We start from the raw sequence: 21,703 nt of genomic DNA on the forward strand, positions 1-21,703 counted from the left end.
GTTTTCAGGGCACTGCTGCTGCCTGTTTCTGTAGGGCGCCGGAGTGGCTTCATGATGCACAAACTACCCTTCCTATGGGAAATGCCCCATAGCTTATCTTTTTTCGGGGGGAAAGGCAGGACATGTCTGCAATTTATCTGGGGGGCAGGCAGAAGGCACAGCGCTTCAGTCTGGATCTGACCTGGGATAGTCTCTGGTGCCCAAGTGCAGGATTCCCATGGGGAGAGTGAATGAATGGGGCATTCCCTGTGGTAGCATGCTATGTCCCCCAACCCCTCCCTTTCCCCAAGTGATGCCCCTGAGGCCAGTCAGTCCATTGCCCTGTTCCCAGGTAGGCCAGCTGTGGATGGGTGCACCCTGGTTGCAGCTCTCTGTCCTACCAACTCCAGCACAGAGCTGGAATCTGCTTCTGGTCCAGGCAAAGCTGGATCTTAGAGCAGACCCAAATCTAGGCAGTGGGATGAGGGTGACTGACCATGTCTCCCTGCAGGCAGTGACAAGGAGGCCATACTGGACCTGATAACATCCAGGAACAACAAGCAGAGAATCGAGATCAGCCAGGCCTACAAATCGCTCTATGGAAAGGTAACCCCAGAGAATTGGACAGTGCCAAACCCTGCTCTGTGATCCGCAGGAGAGGGAGCCTTTGCTGCTTCCTCCAAACCAGAGCATGCAGGGTGTACGGCCCCCTGCTTCACCCTGTCCCTGCCAGACTGTCAATGGGCATACAAAGCAAAGTAAAATCATTGGGAAAATTCACTAGCTAATGGTAGGGTGGGGAAAAGCCTTTGGATACCCATGGCCAGCCTGGACTCTGCCAACAGCCCTACTGAGAAGGTCGTGACCTCCTCCCAAGCATCTGAGGAGGCTATCTTCATAAGTCCTTTCTCCTGGAGAGTCTGCCACTCATGCATTCTTCTCTCTCTCTCCTTCTTGCACTCCCTTCTGTGCCCGGCGGCCAGGACCTGATCGCAGACCTGAAGCGGGAGCTGACAGGGAAATTTGAGAGGCTGATTGTGGGTCTGATGCGGCCCCTGGCATACTTTGATGCCAAGGAGATTAAAGACGCCCTTCAGGTAAGGGGCAGGAAAGGGCACTCTCTGACCATCCTGGAATACAGTATGTGCTACAGGAGGGGTTCTCAAACTGGGGGTCGGAACCCCTCAGAGGATCGTGAAGTTATTACATGGGGGGTTGCAAGCTATCAGCCTCCACCCCAAACCCCGCTTCACCTCCAGCATTTAAGTGGGGGTCACACTCAGAGGCTTACTGTCTGAAAGCGGACACCAGTACAAAAGTTTGAGAACCACTGTGCACCCTCTAAGGGCAGGTGTACTTATCCCCACTCCCCAATGCAGTCCCCCAGAGGTTGCCCTTCTTGGGTGATACCCACCTGGCATCAGCGCATGGCATCTCACGTGGTGGTTGTGTTTCCTGCCTATAGGGCATTGGCACCGACGAGAAGTGCCTGATTGAGATCCTGGCATCCCGGACCAACCAGCAGATACGCAACCTGGTGGAAGCCTACAGAGATGGTGAGCGTGGGGGACAAGGGCGTCCCGGCTTCTCTGGGGCCAGGAGGCCAGCAGTCACTGCCCTGTGGGCAGGGGAGGATTAAAGTCAGATGGGATACAGGTTCACCAGAACTAGAACATCCCCCAATAGCCTCTTCCTGTGGGCTTCCCCCTCCCCCCGCCGCTCCTGAGATAGACTCCTCCACTCCAAACTCTGTGCAAGTTTCTTGGGTGCACCTCGCACATGGGTGGGAGAAGGCCTCGCGCTTCCCAAATGTTGCTGTTGCCTTTGTACCTAATCTACCCGGGTGTCAGTAAGGCATTTGCTACAGTTCCACATGAGAAATTAGCACAAAGTGCAAGGTCATGCATCTAGGGATTCACAACAAGAATTTTTGCTATAAGCTGGGGATTTATCAGTTGGAAGTGACAGAGGAGGGGAAAGACCTGTGTGACAGGGAAGTGTTAGTACCTTTATACAAGGCACTGGTGAGACCTCATCTGGAATACTGTGTGCAATTCTGGTCTCCCATGTTTAAGAAAGATGAATTCAAATTGGAACAGGTGCAGAAAAGGGCTACTAGGATGATCTGAGGAATGGAAAACCCACCTTATGAGAGGAGACTCAAAGAGTTTGGATTGTTTAAGTGGTTCTCAAACTGTGGGTTCAGACCCCAAAGTGGGTTGCGACCCCGTTTTAATGGGGTTGCCATTGCTGGCTTAGACTTGTTGGGGGCCAGGGCTGAAGCCTGAGCCCCACCACGCAGGGCAGAAGCCGAAGCCCAAGGGCTTTTCAGCCCTGGGCAGCAGGGCTCAGGTTACAGGCCCTCTGCCTGGGGCTGAAGCCCTTGGGATTTCCCCCCACACCTGTGGTAGTAGGGCTTGGGCTTTGGCTTTGCCCCCACCCTCTCCAAAGGCAATGAGGCTCAGGCTTCTGTCCCCCCTCCTGGGGTCGTGTAGTAATTTGAGAGAAGTGGGTCGTGGTGTGATGAAGTTTGAGAACCCCTTAAGCCTAACCAAAAGAAGGCTGAGAGGAGATATGATTGCTCTCTATAAATACATCAGAGGGACAAATACCAGGGAGGGAGAGGAGTTATTTAAGTTAAGCACCAATGTGGACCCCAGAACTAATAGATATAAACTGACCATCAACAAGTTTAGGCTTGAAGTTTGGTAAAGGTTTCTGTCCATTAGAGGAGCGAAGTTCTGGAGCTGCCTCCCAAGGGGAGGAGTGGGGGCAAAAAGCCTAACTGGCTTCAAGACTAAGCTTGATAAGTTTATGGAGGGGATCGTATGACATGACCGCCTACAATGGTGTGTGGCCCAGCGGTGACTGCCTGTAGCAAAAATCCCCAACGGCTGGAAACAGGACATTCGAGGGGAGGGCTCTGAGTTACTACAGAGAATTCTTTCCCAGGTATCTGCCTGGTGGGTCTTGCCCACAGGCTCAGGGTCTATCTGATTGGCAAATTTGGGGAGAGGAAGGAATTTTCCCTTGGGTCAGATTGGCAGAGACCCTGGTGGTTTTTCGCTTCCTCTGCAGCATAGGGTCATTTGCAGGTTTAAACTATGAATTCTCTGTAACTTGAAGTCTTTTAACCACGATCTGAGGAAGTCAGTAACTCAGCCAGAGATTAGAGGTTTATCACAGGAGTGGCTGGGTGAGGTTCTGTGGCCTGCAACATGCAGGAGGTCACACTAGATGATCACAATGGTCCCTTCTGACTTTAGTAGGAGTAGCTGAGTAAGAATAGACATTACCATTTTCAACCTAACCAGTATCCCTTAAGTGACTTCCCACAAGATGTCGGAACATGTTAGTATTAGAGCTGAGTGGGTCTACTATTTATTTAATTTTCTTTCTTTCTTGATATAGGAATTCGATACAGTGCTCCTGTCAGATCATTTCTAAGTTATTATCTGAAAAAAAAAATTAGAGTTTTCAGTTGTATAAGTAGCCCCTGGAATCATGGTTAAAGTTTCCCCTCCCCGCAATAAACCTGAAATGGTGCCCCTGTGGGCAGGCACGGAATTCCCCCCCGCCCATGCCCCAGCGCAATTGGCTTGACTGGAGCAGCCCCCCAAATATAGAAGTCAAACTAGGCCTCCGGTGTTGGGTCTGTGGGGGCGAGGGAGTTGTTGGCAGGGGACAGTGCTTCTGAAATGGGTTTGGCTTGTTTTGGACTTGCTGTGAGAGGCAGGGCAGCTTTGATTGCACCTGAGAGGGGGTGGCATGCTGGACAGCAGCTCCTCGGAGCCCAGTGCCCCATACATCCTTTGAACCCGGGGTCTGGATCCTGGGACCCAAGGAATGTACCTTGTGTTGGGCTCCGGCCTAACCTGAATACAGAGCTGACGTGCTTTCCGTTTTCCTTTCCAACGCTCCAGCCTATGAGAGGGAGCTGGAGGCGGATGTCCTGGGAGACACCTCGGGGCACTTCAAGAAGATGCTCGTCGTTTTGCTTCAGGTACACTTTGATCTGTCCGCCCCTCCCCGATCCCCTCTGTCTGTCCGCTGCCCTCATTCCTCTGTGACTGAGGCGCTGGCCTCTTGTCTCTGATGCAGGGCACGCGGGAGGAGGACGATGTCGTGAGCGAGGACCTGGTGGAGCAGGATGCCAAGGTAAGTGTCGCTGAATTGAGATTGGCTCACTTCCCTGGCAATCACTATTGCACAGCCAGTGACTGGAAGGAAGAATGATGGGTCAGGGCCAAAGAACAAGCTTTTTATGGCACTGGCTGGATCCCCAGCCAGTTCACATCGGAGCGACGCTGATTTATACCAGCTGAGAACCTGGCCCCTCTGACTTCAGTTTTAAACACATTTTTTTTGTAGTTTATTCATTGCTCTGCTGTGTGTCTGGGCAGCTGGAAAGGGGCCCAAAGCCCTGGCTGCGGACACCCCATACCGGAAAAGTTCAGCTCTGACCTCTGGCCCATGTTTATCACCCCTTCTTCAGCCTCTCAAATGCTGTTGTGGGCAAGAGCCACCCAGGACCTGCTTTCGAACTGAGTAGAAAGCTTCACAAACACGCATGGCTGTGGGCCAAACAGGTTACGAACCTAGGTCTCCAGCAACCAAAGACCATTGCATCTAATTCACTGAGCCCTCCTCTGCAACTGTTACTTCCAGTCTTGTGATTCTGCAAGAGTTGTAACTGGTTTTATGCACACAAACACAGACACACACACACACACCAGCCTCCGTTTCCATGTGATCTCGCAAGATTGTAACTGGTTTTTTGCACACAGACACAATCAGATATAGCATGGGAGAAGGAAGGCAAGACAGATCAGATTTTGAATTGACAACGTCCCTATAGATGAAGTCAGTTAAACAAATGATCGAGCCTGAAGCATTCCATGCAGCTGAGTGAGACTGGGAAGGAGCTTTGCCTTTTTAAGCAGTGGCATTAGGGATTGGAGCTGGCGCTGAAGGCAGGTGTTGAGCGTGTTCGTTCTGGGTTGCATGGCCAGGAGTTTAGCACTCTCTGACTCTGGGCTTTTGCTGCTCTTTTCGCCTCTCTACAAGGATCTTTTGGAAGCTGGCGACCTGAAATGGGGCACAGACGAGGCCCAGTTCATCTACATCCTGGGAAACCGAAGCAAACAGCATCTCCGGCTGGGTAAGCTGTTTTCATAGCGATCATGCGATCACCAAACCACAATGCCCCTCCCTCGCTCCCCACAAAGCAGCTAGCTGGTTCTTGCAGATTCTCTGTGGATTGGCAGTTACATGCTGGCCAGTCTGGGCTCTTGCCATCTGGTGGTCACGCTTGGGAAGGACAAGTAACCGTTTTCCATGAGATCTAATGAATCTGAATGGAGACCCCGGTGCCCATTCCGTCTCTGGCAAAATCTTATCGGGGGTGTTGCTGAGGGAGCCCTGAATGCTCAGGCCTCATGGCTGCAATAACTTGTTCACCCCAAGAGATTTTGTTTCTGTAGAAGTGCTTCATAGCTTTCATTATTGTCATTGGTGCCTCCGCTGATTACAACCCACATCGGTGAGTCGGCTGCTGGGTGGTTGCCTTAAAAGCAGACTTGCTGTGCACGTGGTAGAGTAAACCAGCCGCTGGGTGGCTGCCTTCGTGCTGTGGTGTCCGAATGACTCGCAATCTGGCTAATGCACAAAGGGCAGGAGTACGTCTGTCTAGCCCACTGGGAGTGTGTGTTACAGTGGCGGTGGAGCAATTTGTATAGTGGGGGTGCTGAGAGCCATTGGACATGACTGTAAACACTGTATATGATGGAAACCACTTCAAGCCAGGGGGTGCAGGTTACAGGGACCCTTTATGCTGGTACACAGAGGATATGAGTGGTTACAGCCCCAAGCTATAGGGTTTGGCGGTTTTAGCTCAAGCTGTAGGAGCCCACGCTTTTAGTTCTGGAGGTCCCCGGTTCAATCCCCAGCATGTCAGCTGAAGATTTCAGGTGGCTGACACATTCTCTGTGGCCAGTGAGGGTGTACCACAGGGACAGCTGCAACCCTGGCATATGGCAGTGAAGAGAAAACACAACAGATTAGTTCCTCCTCCCACGCAGCGACGGGCAGGGTTACTGAGAACAGCCGGATGCTCTGCGGCCTCTTGCCAGCCAAACACCTAAAAGGCAATAATCCCTGCCTCTGAGAGCCCCCAATGTGCAGAGTGCTGTCTGCTCCCCCACAAAGGCGCTGGCCTCCATTTCCCCCGCCTGTGGGCCATGCCAGTGTGGCTTGTGACGGGGCCTCTCTCCTGCTTTCACCCCACAGTCTTTGACGAGTATCTGAAGATTTCCGGGAAGCCCATCGAGGACAGCATCCGGGGCGAGCTGTCCGGGGACATTGAGAAGCTGATGCTGGCAGTGGGTGAGCTGGTGCTGTCTTGTGGAGGGGCAGGGCTGGAGGAGACACTCAAGCCAAAAGGGTCTAATGTGGGGACTTAAAGTGAAGGGCCCGTTTCCATATTTTGACAGCTGAAGAAGAGACCTGAGCACTCTCTGATACCGTGATCCCACTGACGTCACCTGGTGTTGTGGGTGCTCAACCCCTCTCAGAAATGGGCCACTTTTATTTAGGTGCCTTAACATGGATTATGGGGCCTACTCCAAAGCCCACTGAAGTCCATGGCAGAATTCCTGTTGGTATCAATGGGCTTTAGATCAGGCCCCAGGTGCCCATCTTGAGGCACCCAAGTTTGAATATTTGATGCTAATCCCTGTGGAAAAACACACTGGGTCCCCCCACATATACCAATGTGGGACTTGCCCGACTGCATGAGGCCATGGTCTGTCAAGTCTGGTGTCCTGTCTCAGAAAGAGATTCTGGGCGGACAATCGTTCGTGCTAAAACGTGTAACGTTCCCCTGAGCGTGCAGGGAATGGCTGGAGAGCCCCGGACAGTGGAGAGGAGCCCGCGGCGAGGCTGACTCGTGGAAGTATGTGCAAATCTCTGCTGTGCCATGGGGCCAGCTCCACGCCGTGCGTGTAAATGCAAGCCCAAATCCTGCAGTCCTCCTTCAGTCCGTACCCCCATTATTGCAGGGGGTAAGGAAGGAGGAAGAGCTGTGAGGTCCCATGTCTACAGGAATGACCTGTAATCTGCAGCAGGAAAATAGAGCTCCAAGATTTGACCCACCATTAAAAAGACCTTTACCATCTATTACCTCACACCACCATCTACAATGCTACTCTCATTTCCCTCTAACTAGATTAGCCGACAGCTGTGACATCTGAGGCACCACAACACAATAACATCCTGGCTCTTTAGTGGTGACCACTGTCCTGCGGGTGGGTTACAATACACCTTAGAGGGGTACCACTGTCCTGCGGGTGGGTTACAATACACCTTAGAGGGAGACCACTGTCCTGCAGGTGGGCTACAATACATCTTAGAGGGAGACCACTGTCCTGCGGGTGGGCTACAATACATCTTAGAGGGAGACCACTGTCCTGCGGGTGGGCTACAATACATCTTAGAGGGAGACCACTGTCCTGCGGGTGGGCTACAATAGACTTTAGAGGGAGCCTCTGGAATTATACTGGGAAAGGAGGAAAACAGACCCGGTACAGAGAGAATAACTGAGGCTGGGGAAGCTGGGGCGGGGGGGGGGGTGGGGAGCAGCATCTAATGTGGTAGTGGAGGTGTGGGGGAAGAGACCAGGAGCCTGGAAGATTTGAAGGAGTCGGCTGTGTCCTGAGCTGGGGCATTGTGGTTTGAAGGGCTAAGGAAGCCACTCTGCTCTGCTGGCCAATGAGGTCACTGGACTTTTGTGACTCTTCTTGTTTTTTTCACCTTCATTGTTTCTCCTGCAGTAAAGTGCATCCGGAGCACCCCAGAGTACTTCGCTGAAAGGCTCTACAAGGCCATGAAGGTGAGTGGTGCAGGAGGTTCTCAGGAGCCCCGGCTCCGCAGATGCTGTGTCAGGGAAACCCCACTAGCGAGGCACAAGCCCCGTTTCCTTTAGTCCGTGAGAGGCAAAGGGGCTCTCTCTTCCGGGCGCAGGCCTGGCAGGGTTCTAACACCCGGGCGGGTGCAGGGAGAGTTCAGCAGAGCATGGGACAGAGGGGTGGGAGCAATCTGGGCAGATTCATTCTGGCCATGGAACTCCTAGCCCAGGCGAGCATAATGATACTGTGCTCATTGCTCTCCTCTGAAACTGAGCCCTAGGAGAAGATTTGCACAGCTCCAGCTCCAGGAGAATTAACCTTGAAGAGGCTTGGGGACTAGCAGTGTGCATGAGCAGAGATTCTGACAATGGGCCACAGGGACGTTGGCTAGCTGGCATTCGGCTGGTTTCGCAAGGTACTGGGAGCCCAGCTGGGTGATTAGCGCAGAGAGAACCGCCCCCGTCCAGGGTTTCACCTCTTTCTCAGCTGGCGAATTGTCTGCAAACAAGTTGTGACTTTCTGGCATGATTGTGTAACTAAGCCGTGGCCTGTGGGGCATCCATTCCAGGGGCTGGGGACCAAGGACAACACGCTGATCCGCATCATGGTCTCCCGCAGCGAGATCGACATGCTGGATATCCGGGAAGTGTTTAGGACGAAGTATGAGAAGTCCCTGCACAGCATGATTAAGGTAAACAGAGGGCAGGGCTGGGAGAATACCCAGTAATTCAGCTTTGATCCCAACCACATACATAAGGAGACACATGGTGCCAGGGAATCCCATCCTTGCCCCATCTTTTGACAGTGTGGGGAGGGGCGGCAGGGAGGAGGGCTTGGAAAACCAACAGGAGAACGTTGGGGAGCTGTTGAGGTTGATTTTGGCTTTGTGAAAAAGCCTCTTCTCTGACGTGCAGAACCCCTTACTCCCCACTCGCTGCTGAGGCAGCTTTAGGGAGAGACTCTCCAATGCTCCCTGGAATCATCCTTCAGGCATTTTTGGAAGGCTCTGACTAGATTTTTTTTCCCCTGTTGGTCAGGACACCCCCAGAACTGCAGTGAGCTTTGGGGCTCCACCGCCCCAGGCTGGTTAAAGCTCCACCTAATATGTTGCCAAACTGATTTGTTCCTGAATCCACAGTGTGTTGGATGGTGGCACCCCCACCGGCCCCTCTCTGCCTTGTGCCCCGGCTTCCTTTGGAGAATGCAGACAGGAAATCCCCTCCCGCTCATGAGCTACTTTGTGAGACCCAGCGTCACGCCCACATGACCTGCTCAAGCTAGACAACGCCGGCTGAGGCCTGGCTCCGCGATGTGGCTAGAGGCCCATCAGCGAGGTCTGTCCTGTGCAAGTGTGTGGTTTTAGTGTCTCCCTCTGCCTCTTCCTTTGCAGGACGACACGTCCGGCGAGTACAAGAAGGCCCTGCTGAAGCTGTGTGGGGGAGACGATGAGTAAGCACACCCGCCTCACCCAGTGTCTACCTTGTACTGTCCCGCCAGCTTCCGTCAGGGTCTATGAGGAGGCCAGACACTAGGCTCTCCAGCCTCCTTGACTGGAGCTCCGTCTGGGGCCCACCGCAGTCCAGGGAAAGGCACGCAGCGCTGGTCTGGTGCCAAAGTGGAGCGTCCACATCATGGGCTTGATCCTCTGTCACTGACGTCAGCAGGAGCAGGTCCCGTAGTCCACATGGTCAGCGCAACCAGAGGGGTTGTAGTCCTGTCCCAATCCCCTAATATCCCCCTCCCCCCGAATCGTTGCCTCTAGGGGCCCCTGTCAGACGTTGGCTTTGGGGGCAGCCCCACCTGAGCTGAAGCATTTGTAGCTGCCTGGTCCGTGGGCTTGAGGGAGCTGCTGAAGGGATGCCACGCTCTCCCGTATCTCCAGCTTGCATTGGCACGGGGCCCCCTCCACATCTGCAGCGGAGTCACTCTCCCACTGGTGATATGCCAGCGTGAAACAGCCTCCTTTCATAGGAGCTGCCCCTGAACGCAGCTGTAAAAACCCAACCCAACTCCCCCCACCCTGCAGGGACGGGGCCATTGTCCAAACCCATGTGAGCCCCAGCACCGGCAGGCACCTTCTGATGAGAAACCAGCCTTGTTCGCAGTCCTGCGTTCCCCCCCAGCGGCACCCTATTGCTGCCAGCTGGGGGAAGGCAGGGACGTGACCGGGGGAGCACAGCAGATGCAGGATATGGACTAGAGTGGGTCCCATGCTGTAAGCAATGGTGGGGAGAATGCTTTGTCCTTGTCCCCCCAGTGCTGGGTGCAAGGAGCAGAGGAACCTCCCTGCCCTGTTCCCGGCCCACCAATCGCTCAGGTTCTGGAGCCAGCGCCTCGTCACCTACCAGTGACCCAGAGCGCAGTGAAGCAGCTGAACAGCAGATGCAGTGTCAGCTTAGTGAGCTGGCAGCACCCCACGTCCTGGCAATGCTAGTGTGAAACACACCTCCGCCCCCAAGGCTCAACTCACCCGCCTCATCTGGTCGCTTTATCCTGACAATGCACAAAAGCCCCACTAGTCTCTCAGCAGCTCTGGGTCACATTAAGCTTCAAGCTGTGGGGAAAGGGCTGCAGATTTGGGTTGGGATGCTGGCTGATTTGTCCTGAGGGGCATTTAGGGACTGGGTTAGAATGGTGGCTGATTTGCACCCAAGGGCATTAAGAACTGAATTGCAGTGTCAGCTGGTTTGGCTTGGGGGCATTAGAGATCAGGTGATAGTGTGGGCTGGTTTGGCTTGGGGGCACTGGAGATCGGGTGATGGTGTGGGCTGGTTTGGCTTGGGGACATTAGAGATCGGGTGATGGTGTTGGGCTGGTTTGGCTTGGGGGCACTGGAGATCGGGTGATGGTGTTGGGCTGGTTTGGCTTGGGGGCACTGGAGATCGGGTGATGGTGTTGGGCTGGTTTGGTTTGGGGGCACTGGAGATCGGGTGATGGTGTTGGGCTGGTTTGGCTTGGGGGCACTGGAGATCGGGTGATGGTGTGGGCTGGTTTGGCTTGGGGGCACTGGAGATCGGGTGATGGTGTGGGCTGGTTTGGCTTGGGGACATTAGAGATCGGGTGATGGTGTTGGGCTGGTTTGGCTTGGGGGCACTGGAGATCGGGTGATGGTGTGGGCTGGTTTGGCTTGGGGGCACTCAGCGGTTGGGTTATGGTGCTGGCTGATCTGTCCTGTGTTGGTGAGTTTCCCCAGTTGCTCACTCTCCTTGTGTCCTATCCCCTCCCATTTCAGCGCCGCAGGTGAGTTCTTCCCTGAAGCTGCGCAGGTGGCCTATCGGATGTGGGAGCTTAGTGCAGTGGCTAAAGTAGAGGTCAGAACCCACTCCAATCCCTCCTCCTCTGTTCCCTGCTAGCTTGGAAATCACAGCTTCCTCCCTCTGCGTGCTGGCACCTTCTAACTGGCTGCTGCCCTGGCCAATCGGACGTCTTTACCGTGCATATTAACACCAGGCTTCCCTGATTTGCAGTGATGAGTTAACCCCTGAGGTGCTGGATGCTCCCCCATGCCCAGCGGCAGCACGTGTGTCTACTAACACATGTTGCTAACACTGAAATGCAAGCCTGGTGGATCTGGCTGCATGCTGGTGCTGTCCAGTGCAATGTCAGCACAGTTCACTGCGTGCAACCTGCAGGCTGGCTTTGGTGCCTCACGGAGGTCCCATTCACATGCAGCAGTGTGGCTCAGGGGGCCTCGTATTCACCACATTAATGGTGTTGCACTGATGCGGTATGGTGAGGCATCCCAGGGCTATGGGGGGTGGTGATGGGGGTGGACATGCTTTTAACCCCCTGAGGAATGGCAGCGTGGCAGACCATCTAGGAACCTTTTCCAGATCTGGTGTGTGTGACCAGGGGGCTCTGTCCCCAGCAGCGAGGCTGTTCAAGGAGCCCCATAGAAACATTGCCTGGCAGAGTATTAGATGAGGAGCAGAGTTGGGTTGGGTGGCAAGGACCTTCCCAGCCCAGTCAGCTTGTGGAGGGAACGGATGGGTCCGTTCCCTTTGGTGGGAGCTGCATGAGGACACCCGAGGGTAGAATTTGGCCTAATGCGGGAGCAGAAAGACTTTCATCCCGTTTGTGCTGCTGACTCCCAGTTCTCAGCTCTGTCTCTTTGCCTGGCGTGTGAGGTGGTGAAGCCTAGTCTGGCTCTCAGGCAGCATGACGTGAGGATGGTATTTATACAAGCAACAGCACCTCTTCTTTGGGGCTTCTTTGGCTATTTTCTTCCCTGGGGGCCAGTATCTGGACACTGCTGGCTTTGCATCCACACACAGACCCCCAACTGCTTTCTAATCCCACTATCTGCTTTGCCTTTGGCTTGCTGGTTAGCACGCCTTCTCCTCTGTTTCTTCTCCTGTCCTGGCCCAGTGGGCTTCTGGATTTAATCTAAAACCTCTTAACATTTCTGCAGCTGAGAGGAACCGTGCGCCCGGCTTCAGACTTCAATGCTGATGGTGATGGAAAGGTGCTGAGGAAGGCAATGAAGGGACTTGGTAAGTTGGACACTGTGGGCACTGGTGGAAGGTGGGAGGCCCTGTCTCCTCTGTCTTCTGGGGAAATGTTCCACTCCCTAGTGGATTCTAGAGCAGAAAACCCATTAAGGACTGAGGCTATCTGAATAAAGATCTAGAAACATAATTCTGCAGATCGACTGGAATGAAGAACTGTCTGCATTAGGCTCAGACAACTGGAGTTGGAGCTGCGTAGAGTGGAAAGCTTGCAGTGAAGGATTTACTCAGAGAATTTGGCCCATTTTCCATATCGCTGATTGTCCCTCAACAGACGGACTTTGTTTTGCATGTTTTCTGCAAACATATTTCAGCCTAAAAGGCATTTGCAAACTCTTCACACCAGGGAGTATGCCTTCAAGCGTTAGAGATTTGCACGTGTGTGATGGGTCACAAAAGTCACACGATTTTTTTATGTGTCGCCCCCCCCCCCCCCCCGCCCCTACCACCACCACCATTGAATGGCCTAACTTTTAGAAGCTACTACACCCAACATGAATTTTATTTAGTTAGGGAACAAACTCTGATTCCTGAGTAGACGATTCTGGGCCATGGGCCTCAAATCCACTTCCCATGAACACCTGAGTTCCTGCACTTTGCTTGTGCACATCTTTGTGGAAAGGAAACAACAGGAAGAGATGAGCACCTGGGTGACTGAGATGTTTGTGGATAGTTGCTTTCAATTCACCCAGCTCTGGTCTACAAGTAGGAAGGAGAGGGGCTGTTTGGGGTGGCCCAGGAGGGGTGTCAGAGGATGTGATGAAATGTGATCAAAGGGAAATTTAGACTAAATATCAGGACATGTCCTGCCAGTGGGATCTTCTGGAGTGTGCTTCTCTTTCTGGACAGCTAAAGCCCATCTCTTAGGTCATTGAAAATTAGCCTGGAGAACATACAGTAGGGAACAACCCCTTCACTGGCAGGCTGATAAACTAATCAGGCCCTTTGGTGTCTACATTGAGGAAAGTGTCTGGGATACCTGACACTGGTTCAACTGACTGTGGCTCTCAGAGTTAGCAGTGTAGACACTTCGACTCTGGCTGGAGCCTGGCGTCTGAAACCCAGCAAGGGGGGAGGGTCTCACAGCCCAGACTCCAGCCCAGGTCTGTACGTCTGCTCTCCTATTTGTAGCCTTATGAGCCTGAGTCATAATGCCATGGCTGACACACTGTGGGTCAGGAGGAAGAAGGGTTAATGTCAACAACAGTTAGCTGTAGCCTCACCTTTCTCCTCGTAGGGGAGAATCCCAGAATCGTAGCTACCCGAGCTAGAAAAGACCCATTAGACTTTCAGTGGGATTTAGGCACCTAAGTCACTTTTGAAAATGGGACTTGTCCTTGTCTAGACACTTGAAAATTCTCCCCCCGCGTGCTCGTTTGTTTTGCTGGCAGAAGTTGCCATTGCCAGCTTTGCTCAGCTCTCTGGTCAGGTTCTCCCCCGTGGCTGGCAGATGCTGCACAAGCACCTCTGGGGAGTGCTGCCGATTTGGGGTGATTGTGTGACACCACTGCCTTGGATGTCATGAGCATAGTGTCCCAGCCATTCCAGACTGACTCTGAATACCAGGCCTGTTGTTAGAAACGGCCTTAGGGTGGGGAAGGCCTCTGCCCCAAGCCCCTCGCATTCCTGCTGAGAAGGGTCTAGATAGCAGGGCTCCCAGACCCCTAGAAACCCAACTTCCCACCTCACAGGCCTTGTGGCAGCAAACACATCTCAGGAGCTTGGACTTTGCTGAGTGGCCCTGTCTAGAGCCTGGACTGGCTCAGTCTGTGCCTACCTGTCCTCCAGGCCCATCCCTTTAGTGCGAGGTCCCCTGGTCTTCACATGGGCTGGTTTCTGTGTCATTGCAGGCACTGACGAAGGTGCCATCATCGATGTGGTCACACAGAGGAGCAACGCCCAGAGACAGGAGATCTTGAGAACCTACAAGTCTCACTTTGGCAGGGTAATGACGCTGGCTCCTTTCCCCTACCGCTTCCTGCCGCCTTCCCTTCCTTTCTGCTCTTTCCCTTCCGTCTGGTTGCTCATTTTCACCTTCTCTTTCCCCACTACTGTCTCCTCTGTCTCCCCCAGGTCTGACAAAACTGTGAAGGGTGGGGGAAAGACTCAGACAGAGTTCAGCATCTTTGTATCTATCCCTTTCCTGTGAGAGAAATCCCAGCCAGGAAGGAGTTGGGTCTTTAGTGGAAAGCCCTTCTGTCCGTTCTCCCCAAATAACCCTATCATTAAGGGCCATGTTTTCAAAATGACCCCAATTTTTGGATGCCTCAAGTTTTGAGTGTCCAACTTTAGACAACTTGGGGTTTGATCTTCCAAGAACTGAGCTCATGCCTGTGAAATGGGGTCTCCTGTGGGGCATCCCAGAACGGAGGCACTCATAATGAGAGGAGACACTTGAGAATTTGGGCCTAAATATACTATTTCCATGTCTCCATAGTACGTGCACTTCACACTCATTGATGGACTTTCTCGTCATGCCACCCAAAGTGCGGAAGTATTTAGTCCCTTTTTACAGATGGGGCACTGAGGCACAGGGTAGCCTAAGTATTTGCCCATGGTATTTCTTCTTTGCTCCCCTCTCTTATTCCTGCGTTCTGCACCTTTCCCCTTGCTGGCCAGCAGGGAGCACTGAAGATTAGGGGATAGCTGTGACTTCCTCCATCACTAGCTGCTCTGAGCTGTGACTGGTGAGGAAGACCGAGTTAAACGTCTTGACATCCATCCCCTTTGCAGGATCTGACGGCCGATCTGAAATCAGAGCTGTCGGGAAGCTTGGCCAAGCTGATCCTTGGACTGATGATGACTCCGGCACAGTTTGATGCCAAGCAGCTGAAGAAGGCCATGGAGGTAAATTGTTCGGTCGAAAAATTCTCCACAGCTGTGTCTGAAAGTCAGACATGGTGCTCCCGCTGCACTCTAGCCAGGCTTCCAGAGCTGCATGGCCAATGCACGGGAGCAATGCCATAGGGTGGCATCTTTCATCCAGTTGGCGACTTCCGTTTGCTTCTCCTGTTGCAACAAACTAACAGGGAGAGAGGCAGGGGACGGGCCCAGACCCAAAGCAGAAATAATCAGAATACCTAGCTGTCATACAGCTCGTCATCAGTAGATCTCAAAGCACTTTACAAAAGGGGGTCAATATCATGACAGGTGGGGAAAATGAGTCATGGGGAGGTGAAGTCACTTGCCCATGGTTATTCAGCAGGCCAGGGGCAGAGCTGGGAATAGGACACAGGTTCACTGAGGGCCCGTGCAATGCTCTACCCACGGGGCCATGCCAGCAGGAGTTTGGGATAGGAGCTATAATGGGAGGGAGAGCAAAATGTGACAACCTGGGACAGCACCATTTGTCAGTGAAGAGAGAGAGCAGCAGCCCTGGGTCAGATGCAGCTCAGAGACTTGCTGTGGATCCCATGTGTCGTAAATATCCCCACCCCAACAAGAAAACATGATGACGATAGAGAACCTATCATCCTACCACCTCCAGAGCCTGCTGCAGCTCTCAGCATTTGGAACAGCAGAACTTCCCTTTAAAAACTGAATGGGCACCTGTAGGATTTTCAGGGCAAAAGGGATTTTTCTTGCCTTCTTGAATCCTGAGAGCTCTTCAAGGACCAGTGGATCACTGAATGCCTAACTGCAATGAGAGAATCCCCTGATAACTATGCGGGAGAGGAACCAAGCCAGCAATCCAAGGAGAATAGCTTCTGTTTGCTGTGCTGTGAATTAGTCATGACTTGCCTTGAGGTCCATAAACACAGCATTAGGTGTCACTGTCTTGGGGGGTTCTCCAGACTCCACAAATACAGAGGAAATAAACAGAAATGAGGACATAGCAGCAGGGTATTTACCCTGGAGTTACCATGTGCTTATGGATTTTGTCTCGTGAAACAAAGCATTGCTGTGATTAAAGAGATCTTCCTTATTGTGTGACTGAGATGATGTGGAAATGCCCAGCCTGGAGGGTTTTCATCCTAACTTCACCAGCAACATCCCTCTGGAAGGCAGTTCCCATCCTGCAGTGTGCCGTGCGTCGCTAACGTAGGGACGTGCTGTTCTCTTCCCTTTGTGCTTCCAGGGGGTTGGCACCGATGAGAACATTCTCATTGAAATTTTGGCCACTCGGAACAATCGGGAGATCCAGGCTATTAACGAGGCATATAAAGCAGGTAAGGAAGCTGGAGGAGAGATCTTAGAGAAATGCTGGGGGGAATCTGCATGGGCAGTGAGCCTGGGGAGAAGAGGGCTACATTTCAGCGTTATTGAAAGTGAGGGACTCAAGACCGATGCTGCCCAAGCTCCCCCCAGCACAGCTCTGCCGGGGTAAGTGGTCTATGAACCACTGCTGCTCCAGGCTTGGGTTCCTCACACAGCTCTATGAAGGCCTGAAGCCTTCTAGGCATGGCCAGCACCTCCCACATGGCCCTTGCCTCCATTCAGGAGCAATAGAAATGTATGAGGTGCTTGGCACAAGTCCTGGATTTCCTGCATCTCCATCCTCGGCAAACGGGATCCATGCCTGCCTACCCAGGCTCTTGTCTTAGTGCCCATCACCATCGCTTCTCCCTGAGCGTCTGTCATGAGAAAACAGGAGAGCCCAGGATCCGATTCCAAGCCCCTCCCCTTCTCTCCCAAACACCCGCTGCCCTGGACCAGGCAGCTCCATCCGTAGTAACTAGCAATACATGCCCGTCCTGGAGCCTCGCCATGACCCAGTTACATGACTCATGTCCTACCCTTGCCCTCTCCTCGCCCACTCTTCCTCCATCTGGCCCTTTCGTTATGGAATCTGTGGAACAAAGGGCTTGTCCTTTTCCATGTGGGATCCAGGTGAAGGCTTTTCAGCCAGCCTCCAATTCCGAGCACCCACTGTTCCGTGTCCAAAACTGTGCCTGGAAAAGCTATTGTGCGTCCATTTTATGTGTGCAAATAAGGCAGCTGGATACACAGGCCGTAGGTGCAAAGGACCGCTCTCACCTGCCCTGTTCCAGCCCCGGGGCCCGTGTGGCAAGCATGATTAGCTGCCTGAGCAAAAACGGATGCGTAAGCGGAAGGCGGGGACTGATTCTTTGAGGTGGAATGCACATTTATATTGTGTTTGTTTTTGCACTCCTTCCTCCTCAGCATATCACAAATCTCTGGAGGATGCGCTGAGCTCTGACACATCAGGACACTTCAAGAGGATTCTTGTCTCCCTGGCTCTGGTAGGGTCACTTTTTGTCCAGTGTGCTTTGTTTGTGGGACTCTGGTTTTCCAATCTAACCCCTTGCAAAACTCCAGTTTCCTCATAGCCCCCCTTCTCCCCAACAGTTAACAGGGATGTGGTTGTGTTTCTTCAGGTAGAATCTAAGACAGCTTGCAGAACTGAGGAATACACCAGTATGCCTTGGTGTGTGCCCTTTGGTTGGCTGTACCCACTCAAATCTTTCACTTCTAGCTCCTGTGGCCTATAGGAAAGCAACATGCCAAATGGCCATCCAGTCAGACTGCAGGCTGTTGAAAAGGTCACGCTCTAGGGCACGTTTTTTAGAGTGGGGGACGGAGCTATAAATCCAGACAAAAATGTCTCTAGAGTCCCTGGGCCAGATCCTCAGCTGGTGTCAATTGGTGTAGCTCTACTAAAGCCAACCTCCTGCTCTAGGTCCATGATGCTGTGGTGATTGACCCCAGCTGCGGATCTGGCCCCATCTTGTCTCTATTTCTGAGATGGTAACTGAGTGCTGGACAGGAAATGCTCAGGGCTCTCAGGCAGCCTGTCCTTAGCGAACAGGACTTGGTGATGCTCTATCCCAGCTGGTCAAGGAGTGTTGGAGGAAACGTCCTCTGTGCCCACATGCTGGGGTGGGACTGGAGATCTGACTGTGGATGGTCCTGGAGTCTTTGTGCCCCAGTTAAACTCCTGATAAATATACTGTCACTGCAGAGAACAGGGAAGATCCGGCGAGCCCGGTGACTTAAAGGGACATTGCCACGCAGATGGTACCGTGGACTCTGGTCCTCTAATTCAATACGGAACAGGCAGCAGCAGCGCTGGCTTCCCAGCCCCATCCATGTGTGTCAGGTGTCTTCTGGAGAGACTCCTGGCAGTGGTGAAAAGGGAGTACAGGCCCCAGGGTGCCCATTAGTGCTAAGTGCGTGGCCTTTGGGATGTAGACTCGCGTGCATTAGGAACCAGGCAGAGGTCACCAAACAGTTGTCAGCAAGCCAAGGCTTTTGCCACCAACCACATGAAAGACACTCTCTGCCACTGCTAGTAGCCTCGGCCGTCCAATATTGTTTGGGTGTGCAGCCGAGACAAGGACCCTTCCTACTCGGAGCAGACATTTCTTCCAAGATCCTTTCTCCATCACTGTCATGTTTAAACACAGGGCAACCGTGACGAAGGAGGAGAAGACCTCACACGAGCTCATGAAGATGCCAAGGTGAGAACTGCACCGGCAGGCATGCACACGTACACACATGCTCACAGACGTGGGTGTGGGAGTGGGTGTTATTTATCAACCTCTCCTTTGCTCCTTGGATCTGAGAATGCTCACCCCGAGACCGCCTACCCTCTCCGTTTCTGTTAGGTTCCCTGCACCCAGCTCTGAGGTGAAGGGCCTTCAAAGAGTTTGCGTTGCTTAGTAGCTCTTCTTTTCCTAACCTAAAGGAAAAATCTCAATGAAATTTTCCATGAGAATTGTCTAGCTGGGGCTTGCAGAAATCACATCGTACTGCTAGGAGAACTGGGAGGAGTTGTGGGGGCGGGGCTTCCTTTTAGAATTTAAATCAATCATTTTATTAGTTAATAAGACATAGAGTTAGTGAGCTGGTTGGTGTCCAAGGCCCTGAATGAAGAGCTGTAACGTGTGCCAGTCTGCCCAGAGGTCCCTGTGGCATTGACTCAGATAGACTGTTCAGACCATTCCTGAAGGATTTCCTTCCTGGGTTCCACAGCAGCTCCACGCTGGTTAGTGCAATTGCTGGCTCTTTTCCTGTTTGTCTCCTGCTTTCGCTTTGCTCCTTCCGCCTGCCTTGAACGACACCAGCCGCTGCACTTGGAAAGCCAACAAAGCCAAAATGTTCAAACTGGGAGCCTAACATCCGGCACCTAAACAAGGAGCCTGGTCTTCTGAGGTGCTCCAATGGGAGCTGTGAGAGCTTAGCACCTCTGCAAATCAAGCCACGGCTTCAGGTGTCCAACGTCAGGCCCCCGTGTTTGAAAAGACTGGCCTTCATGACTCAGATGTTCCCATGCGTAGACCCACAAGAAAAATGCCCAGTGAAGCAAAACCGTTTCTGGGACAAAACTGTGTATGTTTGGGTAAAACTGCCACCCTCGATTTCTGCAAGCCCTAGTTCTAATATCCTGGAGCCGTTGCTGTGGCCAGAGCTCTGTAAACATACGTGACGGCTACAAACCATGACAGAAGACAAGGTCCCTCTCCTGAGAAGCTCCCAGTCTGGCACCCTGGATTGCAAATGTTCTTATCAAAGGAAACATCTCCTTACCTCCACCACCACCACTTGGCTGTTCAGAAGCTAGTTGGCAAAATAGCCACCATTTTTCCGGGCCACACAAAAGTCAGATCCCCCTGCGGGCACCACCGCTGCAGTTAGCTTAGGAAGGCTGTCCCACGGGGAGAAGCTCAGCGCTTTCGCTTTGCACAGGCTGGCACCAGTGGCTGCTGTGGTTTGATCTGTGGGAGTTACCGATCCCTTGCGTTCTGCTGGCAGTGACTCCGAATCTCAGAGTGGAAGGCAGCTGAAGCGGCTGGGCTGCACCTGGTTCCTAATCTGAATCAACCAGGAACTGCTGAATTCATGATTTTCAGCACCTAAACCAGCCCGGGCTTGCTTCAAAGGCCCCTGGTCCCCAGTGAGTATGGCACGAGTGCCCTGTTGGTTCGTCACCTGGACCCAGTCACGGTTAGCCTGGTGGGGGTCAAGCGTGGAGACCCCTTGGCACAGCTCTGCCCTCCACAGAGCACACACTTCAACCCCCCGTGACAAGAATCATCTCCCTTCTCCCCCACCCCCTGCACTGCACCAGCTGGAGCGCCAAAGCCTGTTTAAGAATCTGGCTGAACTATCTGAGGTGGCTTCCAAGGGCTGCGTGAAGAGTCTGCTGCTGCAATGCCTGTGGACACGGCTGCTCCATGTAGGGCGACCCGATTTTATAGAGAGAGTCCCGATATTTGGGGCTTTGTCCTATATAGGCGCCTATTACCCCCCACCCCCTGTTCCGATTTTTCACACTTGCTGTCTGGTCACCCTAGCTCTGTGGCCCCGCCATGCGCTGCTCTCTGTGCTTGAAGCATGGTGACATGTGCCTTTCGTTAGCATGGCTGGCGCTGTTCTCCTGGAGGACGTTGTTAGCATTGCTACCAGCAGAGGGGGGGCTAACATCACAACTGCATGCCGCTGTGCGTTCCTCCGCCTGTCCTGTGCGGTGCTTCACTCGGACCTGCTGCTGATTGTCCTGGAGAAAGAGAGAGGCAGCGATCGGTGGCTAAAATGACCTATGCTGAGCAGATGAACTCCAAATCCCAGGCCCCCATTCAGGCCATTCCAGCCAAACTACTCCCCATGGCTCAGCCCTGGAGGAATGCACGGGAATAATCTCCCATTTCGTCAGATAGCAAGACCAATGCCCTCCCCGCCCACGTGGGCTCAGAGAGGGCAGAGTAGATTTTCGAGGCTGGCAGAAGAGAACAACCGTCGCCATGTATTTTTGTGGGCCACGGTGTGTGTGTGTGTGTGTGGAACATCTTCTCCCTCTCACTGCACCAAGCAAACCCCCTGACCTCCTCCCAGTTCCTGTGGCTTGGCCTTGCATCACCCAGCTCCTCTCTGGCATGTGCACAGGTGGCCTGTCACGTCCTCATTCCTCCCCCTCTCCGGGTATGTCCACACTGCAGTCACGGGGTGTGATTGCAGCTCACGTAGACGTACCTGAACTAGCTTTAATCCAGCCAGCTCAGGTACCAGAGCAGTGAAGTGGCAGCAGCTTCACGCTTAGCCCTGTAATTACCCTGGGTTGGGCAGCCTGTGCTGAAGTGCACACCACCGCCTTCACTGCTGCTGAAGCCGAGCCAGTGAGATTAAAGCTGTAATCACCCCCTGGGACTGCAGCCCAGACATTGCCTTAGCCTGCAAGCTCTTCAGAGCAGGGGCCTTGTCTTCCAGTGTGTTTGCAAAACTCGGGGTGCTTTGTTGGTGCTCTGTGAATAATAATGATGGGCAAGGATGGTGTCCCTAGCCTCTGTTTGCCAGAAGCTGGGAATGGGCGACAGGGGATGAATCACTTGATGATTCCCTGTTCTGTTCATT

At 53.1% G+C, this 21,703-nt stretch overlaps 1 protein-coding gene across 3 annotated transcripts in view; it reads left to right on the forward strand.

The window, feature by feature from the left end:
- Nucleotides 1-21,703, forward strand: part of ANXA6 (annexin A6) — a 38,271-nt gene that overhangs the window by 11,092 nt on the left and 5,476 nt on the right. For all 3 annotated transcript variants that reach the window (XM_048861197.2, XM_048861199.2, XM_048861198.2), the window contains exons 4-20: nucleotides 491-585; nucleotides 963-1,076; nucleotides 1,445-1,535; nucleotides 3,903-3,982; nucleotides 4,081-4,137; nucleotides 5,047-5,140; nucleotides 6,268-6,363; nucleotides 7,809-7,867; nucleotides 8,452-8,574; nucleotides 9,274-9,332; nucleotides 11,116-11,194; nucleotides 12,295-12,376; nucleotides 14,242-14,336; nucleotides 15,125-15,238; nucleotides 16,470-16,560; nucleotides 17,516-17,595; nucleotides 18,760-18,813. In XM_048861197.2, coding sequence (XP_048717154.2) covers nucleotides 491-585; nucleotides 963-1,076; nucleotides 1,445-1,535; nucleotides 3,903-3,982; nucleotides 4,081-4,137; nucleotides 5,047-5,140; nucleotides 6,268-6,363; nucleotides 7,809-7,867; nucleotides 8,452-8,574; nucleotides 9,274-9,332; nucleotides 11,116-11,194; nucleotides 12,295-12,376; nucleotides 14,242-14,336; nucleotides 15,125-15,238; nucleotides 16,470-16,560; nucleotides 17,516-17,595; nucleotides 18,760-18,813 — 1,463 coding nt within the window. The remainder of the gene's footprint in view (nucleotides 1-490; nucleotides 586-962; nucleotides 1,077-1,444; nucleotides 1,536-3,902; nucleotides 3,983-4,080; nucleotides 4,138-5,046; nucleotides 5,141-6,267; nucleotides 6,364-7,808; nucleotides 7,868-8,451; nucleotides 8,575-9,273; nucleotides 9,333-11,115; nucleotides 11,195-12,294; nucleotides 12,377-14,241; nucleotides 14,337-15,124; nucleotides 15,239-16,469; nucleotides 16,561-17,515; nucleotides 17,596-18,759; nucleotides 18,814-21,703) is intronic.

The sequence above is a fragment of the Caretta caretta genome, chromosome 8 (genome assembly GCF_965140235.1).
Source record: "Caretta caretta isolate rCarCar2 chromosome 8, rCarCar1.hap1, whole genome shotgun sequence".
NCBI lineage: Eukaryota > Metazoa > Chordata > Testudines > Cheloniidae > Caretta > Caretta caretta.